General features: G+C 48.1%; 1 protein-coding gene across 5 annotated transcripts in view; it reads right to left on the bottom strand.

The window, feature by feature from the left end:
• Positions 1–5,407: 5,407 nt before the first annotated feature.
• ST3GAL2 (ST3 beta-galactoside alpha-2,3-sialyltransferase 2) overlaps positions 5,408–10,820 on the bottom strand; it is a 93,616-nt gene continuing 88,203 nt past the window's right edge. For all 5 annotated transcript variants that reach the window (XM_043495191.1, XM_038368582.2, XM_043495193.1 and 2 more), the window contains exon 8: positions 5,408–10,217. In XM_043495191.1, the coding sequence (XP_043351126.1) occupies positions 10,044–10,217 (174 nt within the window). In that variant the 3' untranslated portion in view covers positions 5,408–10,043. The remainder of the gene's footprint in view (positions 10,218–10,820) is intronic.

Genomic DNA, 10,820 nt, shown 5'->3' with positions numbered 1-10,820 from the left:
AGCGCCTCCATGAGGCTAACGGGGCTCAGTCGAGTGCCACCATTCCTTCTGCCATAGGCTGTGGTGGTGCGGTTGGGCCCAGGGAGGTTGAAGCGTGTTGCTGCCTCTTGGTGGGCTAGGGAGGGTAACTTGGGACCCAGGAGAAGGGGGAAATGGGTGGAAGGAAGAGGAAGCAAAGTAGAGTGAGTCGGCGTGGCCCAGCGCTCCTTTCTGGCCCAGCTGGGTACTCCGTAGTGGGCTTGCGGGGCTGCCTGCTGGCTGTGGGCACCTGTGATCCAGAGAGAACTGCTGCTCCTTTCTGGCTGTCCTGGGGCCCCATTGATGGGTTGGGAGAGGGCGGGGGGACTGGCTGTGAGGGAATGAGCTCCAGGAAGCCCCAGCCTGCCCCTCAGGGGCCTGAGTCTTCTGCTTCTCCCCTGCCTTGGAGCACCAAGTCTCAAGCCTGCCCAGCATGTGCTAAGCCTTTGTGTGTGGATTCTGCTGCTGCGGGGGGGGGGGGGCTATTTGGGGGGAAATCTTGGTTGGAAAGAATTCTGGCCACCAGGTCAACTCATGGGGTTGAATGGAGCAAGCTTGTGGCCTGGTGACTTAGTCCTGAAGGCCAGCAGCTCAAGTTGACTGGCGTGCAAGTGGGGGAAGTAGCCGCAGAGGCTTGACCTCCCAGGCCCTGTGCCCCAAATCCCTGCTGGCAAGCCCATCAGGCCAGGAGCCCAGAGGGGGCTGGCAAGGCGTTGGCCAAATCCTCATCTCACAACTGTGGCCCAGCACACTTTCTTCCTCTCTGGAGCTAACCAGCACATCTAACTATGGGGGTGAGGAAACATGTCAATCTGAGGAAGACAGGCAAAAAGCTAACTTGCCTTGCTCAGCTTCTTGAAATTACTCCTGGGGGAATTCTGCATGACTGCGCACCCACAGAAAATGCTCCCCCCGGAAGAATTCCTTTGCTTCTGGGCAGAAACCAGCAGGGAAGCAAAGAAACTGTGTGGGAGGAGAGGAGGGGGGTGACCCTAGCACTACCCCCAAAACAGAGGCAAGGCATGGAGGGGGGGAAAAATGGGGTTAGATGCCACTTCCCCCTCCCCATTTCTGCAAGCACAGAGCTGCGTCTGGGCTGAATGCAGGCTCCTAGGTCATAGTGCCAGTTGTGCTCCCCTTCTAGGTGCTGGGAGCCTTCCTATTTTCTGTGCAACAGTGAGTGGCCTTGGTGGGGCTGAGGAAATGAGGGGGGGAAGGGGGGGAAGGGAGGGGGGCTGGAATAGGGCAGGGGGAAGGGAAGTGAGGGGAGGGGGATAGAGAAGGGGAGGGGAGAGGGAAATTGCAGGAAGCAGCAGGAGCCTGGCATGCAGCATCCTCGCGGCGGCGGCAGCTGGGGGTCCCCCATTAAGCAGGCCCATCGAACCCTCACCCTGACAAACCATACCCCCTACACCTGAACCCCTCAGACAAGCCCTGCCACACCCAGACCCCCACCCCACTGATTCTCAACCAGCTGCACCTGGACCCCCATCCCATCAAGCCCCACTCCCCCAGCACCCAGACCCCCCTACCAACCCCCCACATCCAGACCCCACCCACGAGCCCCAACCGTCTTCACCTGGATCCCCTGCAGAGTCTCATTGCTCCTGCACCCGAACCTCCCAACAAGCCCCTGTGCATCCAGATCTCCCACTGAGCCGCCCACACAGAAACCTCTCACCCCACACCTGGATCCCATCATTAAGCCCCTCCACACTTGGATCCTGCTGGGCTGAGCCTGCCCACTCACATCTGGTGCAGGGGGGCAGGGCCCTGGGGCGTTTCTGGGGCAGGTCCAGTCCTTGCACTGTGTCAGGGTCAGATGCAGCCTCACTGCCGAGTCCCTGTACTGGGGGGTTGAAGACTTCAGGGTGATCTCCCACCTGCATGTAGCCAGGGTCTAGGCTCCCCATTGCCATGCTGGAGCCACATTTATTTATTGACAAATAAAATTTGCAGAATTTTAAAATATTGTTCACAATTCTAAAACTTTTGGTGCATAATTTTACATTTTTGGGTGCAGAATTCCTTCAGGAGGGTGAAATGACTTCCTTCTTGTGTGTCATGGCTGCCAAAACTGTCTCTGACAAAGTAGCAATGGGCAAAAACACCAACAGTTCTGTAGGCCCAATCTCTATGCTATGATAGATGTCACTAACTACTGGTAAATCCATCAGTGATCTTCCTGAAGACACCATCTTGGCCACTATGGATGTTGAAGCCTCTACACCAACATTCCACACAAAGATGGACTACAAGCTGTCAGGAACAATATCCCCGATAATGTCATGGCAAACCTGGCGGCCGAACTTTGTGACTTTATCCTCACCCACAACTATTTCACATTTGGGGACAATGTATACCTTCAAATCAGTGGCACTCGCATGGCCCCACAATATGCCAACATTTTTATGGCTGACTTAGAACAACGCTTCCTCAGCTCTCATCCCCTAATGCCCCTACCCTACTTGCATTGATGACATCATCATCTGGACCCATTGAAAAGAAGCTCTTGAGGAATTCCACCAGGATTTCAACAATTTCCATCCCACCATCAACCTCAGCCTGGACCAGTCCACACAAGAGATCCACTTCCTGGACACTACTGTGCTAATAAGCGATGGTCTCATAAACACCACCCTATACTGGAAACCTACTTACCGCTATTCCTACCTACATGCCTCTAGCTTTCATCCAGACCACACCACATGATCCATTGTCTACAGCTAAGCTCTACAATACAACCACATTTGCTCCAAACCCTCAGACAGAGACAAACACCTACAAGATCTCTATTAAGCATTCTTAAAACTACAATACCCACCTGCTGAAGTGAAGAAACAGATTGACGGAGCCAGAAGAGTACCCAGAAGTTACCTACTACAGGACAGGCCCAACAAAGAAAATAACAGAACGCCACTAGCCATCACCTTCAGCCTCCAACTAAAACCTCTCCAGTGCATCATCAAGGATCTACAACCTATCCTGAAGGACGACCCATCACTCTCACAGATCTTGGGAGACAGACCAGTCCTTGCTTACAGACAGCCCCCCCAACCTGAAGCAAATACTCACCAGCAACCACACACCACACAACAGAACCACTAACCCAGGAACCTATCCTTGCAACAAAACCCTTTGCCAACTGTGTCCACATATCTATTCAGGGGACACCATCACAGGGCCTAATCACATCAGCCACACTCAGACTCGTTCAGCTGCACATCTACCCATTTGATATATGCCATCATGTGCCAGCAATGCCCCTCTGCTATGTACTGGACAATCTCTACGCAAAAGAATAAATGGACACAAATCAGACGTCAAGAATTATAACATTCAAAAACCTGTCAGAGAGCACTTCAATCTCTCTGGTCACTTGATTACAGACCTAAAAGTGGCAATTCCTCAATAAAAAAAACTTCAAAAACAGACTCCGAGAGATTACTGAATTGGAATTAATTTGCAAACTGAATACAATTAATTTAGGCTTGAATAAAGACTGGGAGTGGATGTATCATTTCACAAAGTAAAACTATTTCCCCCCCTATTGTTCCTCACATGTTCTTGTCAACTGCTGGAAATGGCCCACCTTGATTATCAGTACAAAAGGTTCCCTCCCGCCCCCGCTCTCCTGCTGGTAATAGCTCACCTTACCTGATCACTCTTGTTACAGTGTGTATGGTAACACCCATTGTTTCATGTTCTCTGTGTATATAAAATCTCCCCACTGTATTTTCCACTGCATGCATCCGATGAAGTGAGCTGTAGCTCATGAAAGCTTATGCTCAAATAAATTCGTTAGTCTCTAAGATGCCACAAGTATTCCTTTTCTTTTTGCGGATACAGACTAACACAGCTGCTACTCTGAAACCTGGTAAACATATAGTGTCTATCAGCTAAGCACATCCCAAATTAACAAATCACTTCACCCAGTGTCAGTATGCAGCCACCTCTGAAACTGAATCCAGTCACTAGCTAATAATATCTAATCCCACTGAATGTTCATGAGAAAAATCTCTGCAACTGGAGGCAGTCACCCATGCTGGAATTTAGCCAGGACACTGAAGGTCCCACCCTTGCACTTTTGAAACAGGTTCTTGGATCTTTAATGCGCAACATTTGTCAGTATCCCCATCTCACTCTCCCAATGGCCAGCACCTGTCCCTGATCACTTGGCTGTGGCTTTGGCTCAAGAGTGACTCAAAGGGAAGGCTGTCAAGTGGTCCTGTTCTGCCATGGCTGGTCCTCAGTGCCGACCAACTCCCAGCCCTGTGGATCAGAGATGATCACAGCTCAAGGGGCTGCAGCTGCCAGGTAGTGACAGCAATGACTAGTCTAACAGGACAAGTGGGTGATATTTGGTTGGGGTTTGAAAATCTGCTCTGCAGGAGGGTCAGTGATCCTGAATGATGGACAGTGCATGTCTGTCAGCTCCATTGTGGTCCTGCAGTGGGATTGTAGAGAGACAGGACACTGAAAAAAGTCAATTGTATCAGCTGTGAATCATAATCAGGTCTCCCACAAAGCACGGTAATAGTCTACTAATGAACTACCGATGCTATCACTAAGCCACCAGCCTTTCCACAGCTTATTTGTGGTCTCACTGACATAAGCTATGCCTATATTTCTCTCTCACGAGTGGGAGAATTAGTATCTCTTACACTGGAGACAGGGCTCAATTCCCAGCCCAAGTAGAGAAATCGAATTTCTGTACAGCTAGACCTGGAATAGCAACTGTGGGGAATTTTTTGCTAACATTTCCTAGAAGAGACAAAGCCTGAAAATGCAGAAGGGATTTTTCAAGAGCGAAATTAGAATTTGGCCAGGAATAATTCCCTGGGTCTTATGGAAAGCTATTTCCAGTCTGAATAACATTTGTTGAATAGCATTTGGGTTATGGACAAAGTGAACAGCTCACTTTGCCTTATAAAAACAAACCAGACTATTGAATGAAAACTGTTGAATTTATGTTATTCATTAAATGTGCAGTAATCATTTCAAAAGGAATCAAATCCCCAAATAAATTAGAACAGAGCCCTATGGGTATTTCCTCCTACTCTGTATTGTTGAAGTAGAGTATGTTTATTACAAGAATTGGAAAGGCCAACCTAGCAGGTGTTATGATAGGATGGTTTAAGTGAGTATGAGAAGAACTTGTGAGACTGTATTCTTAGGTATATTGGGTAGCAATTAATGTATGTAACGCTTTGCATGGAGTATGGTAAGGCAGGGGTTTTCAAGCCCTATCCAGAGAAGGCTAGTGTGAAATCAGAGCTTTGGCCAATCTGACCAGCTTTCCTCATTAGACTAGTGACTTCCAGCTACTGCTCATCTCCAGATGAAATACCATGCAACACCAGAGGCCTAAAGTACACAGATGCCAGGAGAAGGAACAGATACAGATTTTATTTTGTACAACACAAAATAAACCCCATTTTTCCAGCCGTGGCACATGAAAGAAAACAAACCCCTCCAATACAGTAAAAGTGTGCATAATACTGAAACCAGAGGGCAGGGGAGAGCAGGCACAGCTTTGCAGGCTGCTTACAATAGAAGGAGAGGAACAGAATGCTTCAGATTAAATCCTTTTATTAACAAAAAAACAAAACAAAAAACAACAAAAAGTTTTAAGACAGTCGTGTGTAGACGTAGCAAAGTACACAGAGGCTATCGGGAAGGCTGCCAAGCTGCTTTTCGGACTGGTTTATAGGAAGAGTGGACGAAGACAGGGCTGGACCATAAGTCACCTTTACTAAGAGCCAAGCACTGCAAGGCATCTGGAAGATGACCGTAAATTCATTAGGATACCACAGGACCCATGGGTGCACCACAGAAGAACCCTCCATTTTTCCAGTTGGTGGTAGGATTTTGGGCCCCAGTCCACCAGAGATGCACATGAACAGCCCCACTAACTCGAATGAAGCTGCATGAACCTGAGCACGTGCAGGAGGAATCTATGCAGAATTGGGACCTTGGGTCGTCTTTCAAAGTTCCTCAAGACTGAACCATCCTGGACCAGCCTGAATTGACAAACTTGCTCTCTGCTGCTCCCAGCATGTCAGGGCTGCTCCGATCCTTGGGCAGCCCTGACTAAGTGCAGAGCTATTTCTGAACTGTTTTGATGGTGATGGAGATGGAGATAAACTGGGGCAGTCTCAGCTGAATCCAAGCTGGTTCCACTAGTCTCCTCTCCATCTCTGCTCCATGCTGGAAGGCACCAGTGCACCTTGCCCATAGCCTCTGTGTAGTTTCCTCTATGTACAGAACTGTGGTATTTGTAGACAATGCACCCCACATTCTCATTTCTGTGGGGGTAGGTTGCAGCATGCTCATGCAGGCGTTTGTTGGCCAGTCTGCCAAGGAAAAGTGTTAGCAAGTCCTTGTAGCAGGGTGAACTAAAGATTGTTTTCCAAGAACTAACTGGAAAATGGAATCATTCATCCTCCTACAGGACTGGCTCTTGGATTCGAGACCGCATGGAAACATCCCATTTGTTGGTAGGGTGGCTCCTGTCACTCCTTGATTGTCAAGCCAGTCCTGCCTCTGCCCATGAGCCAGGAGTGAGACCAGCCCTTCCAAAGACAGCAACTGGATTTTTAATCAGGTGCTTCTCTCATCCCGTTGCATCAGCCAGCACCGAGAGCAGCAGCAGGTTTGGAATTGCAGCAGCAGCTCCAGAAAAGGTGGCATCTGGCAGCATCTCTACTCTCCCCATGAGTGGCATTTTTCAGCTAACCCCAGCACCTCGCCCAGATATGTTTTTAACATGGCAGCATGGAAACAATGAAAGAAGCAGCCAAGACTGCCACTAAAAGCAAACATTGACATCCTGGCATGGTTCGTGAACCCCAGACACAGCATGGTCAGTGGGTGGAGTCCAGTGTGACAGACAGTATGTGATTCAAGGCACTCTTTGGTGCTCATGGTTTGTTTTTTATTTCTTAAAAAAAAAAAAAAGATAGCAGAGACTAGGCTTGCACTAAATCATGTCTCCCTCCCCTGGTTCCCAAAAAGAGAGAGGTGCAGAAAGAACACAGGTTTTACTGTCCTGTCAAACACCCCAGCATGCAATGGCTTGACGACTTTTGGTTTCCAGTACATTACTACAAGCCTCAGAGGGTCACTACTATGGAGTTACCTCTTTTATCCTTGATTATCCAAAATGACTGCTTGGCAAGCAGGTCATGTGATTGCATGACATCACAAGCAGAACCTTTCGTTTTTAAAAACGGCTTCAGACCTTCACCCACCTCACTTCTTTAGAGCACTGTAGACTGAAAACAAGAGCCATCCGTTTGGCTGCTGAAATAGGCCCAAGAACGTACATTTCACAACTGCAGAAGAAACCTCAAAAACGGGAGAGATTGCCATATAGAAAAGTCACAGATATAAAAAGAACTCCCTTTCCCTATCATAATTTCTTTAAATAACTATTTCAAAAAGGAGATCTGGCCGCTCTGGGCCCTGCATCTCCCAATATCACACAATCCAACTATGATACAAACCAGAATAAATTATTCCATTCTATACTGTTTGGCATGATTGCATTTTATTTAATTCATCAGATACCTACCTGAAAAACCCAGCCAACCAAGAAATAAGAAGCCATTCTCCTTTGATTTAGCCAATACCTGTGAGAACATTTCATAGCTGCAGGCTTTGCTCCCTAATGGAACACACCCCAGTTTGGACCAATCCCCCCAAACAAACAGGGAAGCCTCCTTTGTAGTTGGATGAGGTTATTTCACTCTCTCTTTGCATCCTACCACTAGGCCAGGAGCTCTCACCTAACTGTGTCTGTAGCCTTAAACCCCACGAAGGCAGAGTGCAAAGCAGGGACTGGCTTAGATGGCTTAGGCTGGGCTCCAGTACAGTGGCATGGTCCAAGTCAAGCTAAAATGAATGCACAGGAAGGGCAGGACATCCCTATTGGGTGAGAAGAGTTAAGAGTATGCAAAGAGGTCTCGGCTTGCGAAAAGGAGCCTGTGAAAGTCAGTGTATGAGATACTCCTTCCAGTGGTTAATAAGATTTCACTGAAGCCTTTCCCATTACCTTTAACTCAGTCTCCTGCCCAAAGGCAATTAGTCCATGGATGAGTCAAATCCTAGAGGTCAGTCATGATTAAAAATGGGGCAAGCTCTTCTAGATTTGGGCCATCTAGATTTAGTTTTCCATTTTTAAAGACACTTGATTCACCAAAATTCTAAGTGTTCTTCAATTTGCTCTTTCATCTTGCAACAGAAAGGAAATCTATTTTTTTCTTTATCTAGTGTGCAGAAGCACCCCCAGCCCAAGCACTAATGTTGTGATCTCCATCAAGGACGGCCCCTATCTTGATTCAGATAGCTTTCAGCTGATGCCTCCCTAGCAAGTTCTCTACAAATCCATCCTCCCAGCTCCTTTCTAGTCTTCCTTTGATGACCACCACCCAATTCTCACTACCTGTCCCAGCTCTCTCTTTGCAGGGGCAAATTAGCATCAGCAATGCTGAGAAGCAGCTATCTAGAGAGGAGAGTCTCTGCCCATAACATCAGCAATGAGATCAGCTGTCTATCTGCTAGGACATCCCTTTGCTACAGCTTAGCAACTAGCCATTTAGCTGGAAGTTGCCACCACAGCTTCATTCTGATGTGAGGATGAGCTGGGCAATTTATAACGAACCTGGAAAAGCAGGATCTTACTCAGCCACAGGCCACCACTTCCCAGTCATCATAATTTATAAGAATGCTGGCTTCTTGCAAAGACAAGGACTGCTTGTTGCAAGAACATGCTCTGGTGGAAGAGATAATGGAGGCAACACTTGTGGGGGAGGGACTGTGTGGGACGGTAGGGTGTGGTTTTAGATTAGAGAATTCCCCCTTCCCTCTCTGAACCCAGATGGGGTTGGGATGGAGATGGGGAAGGGGTCTAAGACTCTGCAGATTTCTTAGCTGCCTTTGGCATGGCTTCTCTTCATACCAGTCAGTCCTAGAGCAAGACACTGCCCCTTCTCATGGGAGTAAAAAGGCAGACTCCAGGTTTTAAACGGAGGTTCCCCCTCCTCTCCTTTCCTCCCACTTATTGAGACTAGCTCCCGACAAACTTTAACCACTGGGCAGTCTCAGAAACTTGCAGTCTACCAAGACCCTACATCAGAAGCACCCAAATGCTGCTTCTCCACCAGGGCAGGGTCGTCTTCCTTCCTCTTGATGTTTCCAATGGCTTTAAAATCCTCTGCTCAGCAAGAACTCTTCTCAGCAGGCTCCATTCTGAATGGTTTGGACCCAGCTGGCTGTCAAAAAGCCAGGCACAGCCCGACACCTCTTCCTCTAACTCCCTCATCCCCTCCCTTTGCCAGGATGGAACTTTCCCAGTCAAACTGATTGTGCCGACACCGAAAAGGAATTGACTGGCTGCTCAGCATTTTGAATCAGATTGTACAAAATAAAGTGACACTGGAGCCTAAAAGGAGACATTAAAAAAGGCGACGTTCACCTGGGTGTTTCCAAACTTGTTCCTAACAGCTCCGGCTGGGGCGGCTCATGTAGAAACCAACCCACTCCATAGGGTCAGTCAGGACTGAAGCTCACAGGCTAGTGTCATTGCACTGGGAGATTGGGCCAATGTGGAAAAAAAAAAACTGATTGGTCGAAACATGCAGCTTTGCCTTCAGCCTGTGGCCATGATTGGTTGGGCTTTGTTCTGAAATTATCATGATTGGTTTTAAAAAAAAAGAGCAGCATTTGGTTTGACCATGAGGAAAACCGGGCTGGAAGCCTCCAACATAACCAGGGGCCGGTTTTCTTTGTAAATCCTTTTCATCCGAAAGTTTTAAACAAAAAGAAGTTTCCTTTTCTCTCTAAACATGATTGGCCAGCAGAACCAAGTACCCCCACTTGGCCACTGGTCAGGTGGGGTCTCAGACCGAACCCTGTAGCTCATTGTGATTGGTCGGGGATCTGTCACAGCGAGACCTGTGACAGCTATCCCGTCTCTTGAAACCTGATTCTGAAATGAAAGCTAGAGGACAGAGCCCAGAGCATCAGTTGCCGCGGTAAACTTTGATCTTGCTGGTTTTCACCAGCATGTCAATGATGTGCGCCTCAAAGTCCGCATCGTGCACCCCGGTCTTCCGGAACTCCCCTGCGTAGCGATTGTTCTCCCAGTAATGGTGCCAGTTGCCCCGGCTGTCTGCCCCAAATCCAAAGACATTCACCTGCCACCAGAGATGGGGGAACACCAATTACACCAGAGCTGGGCAGGAAGCAGCACTGGGCAGGAAGGTGCATTGTGGGTTTTTCTGCCTGCCTCTGACACATCAGGCATTAGCCAAGACTGGACCCAGGATGCTGGACCAGTGACCGATCCAGCCTGGGAAATCCTGCACTCTGGTGTAACATGGGAGCTAACATGGTACATGATAGCAATCTACTCAGGGAAGCCTTTCTGTACACCAATCCAGAGCCCAGGAATTTGGAGTCATCCTACTGAGATATATGCGGACCATCGGACAGACAGAAGTTGATCCCACAAGCAACCTTTTGCTCCAATTTAAAGTCTGCATAACCCTGGATGTGCAAGGCAGGTCACGAGCACGGCCTCATTCTGTAGTTTGGTGAGGAGTGTCAGTGGCATGGGCTGGAATTAAGGTCTCTCTAGCTTTTAAAGAAAAGGAGTACTTGTGGCACCTTACAGACTAACAAATTTATTTGAGCATAAGCTTTCGTGAGCTACAGCTCACTTCATCGGATGCATTCTGATGAAGTGAGCTGTAGCTCACGAAAGCTTATGCTCAAATAAATTTGTTAGTCTCTAAGGT

This window comes from Dermochelys coriacea, chromosome 12 (assembly GCF_009764565.3).
Source record: "Dermochelys coriacea isolate rDerCor1 chromosome 12, rDerCor1.pri.v4, whole genome shotgun sequence".
Classification (NCBI taxonomy): Eukaryota; Metazoa; Chordata; order Testudines; family Dermochelyidae; genus Dermochelys; species Dermochelys coriacea.
The sequence above is the reverse complement of the archived record's forward strand: the minus strand, read 5'-3'. Positions and strand labels throughout refer to the sequence as shown.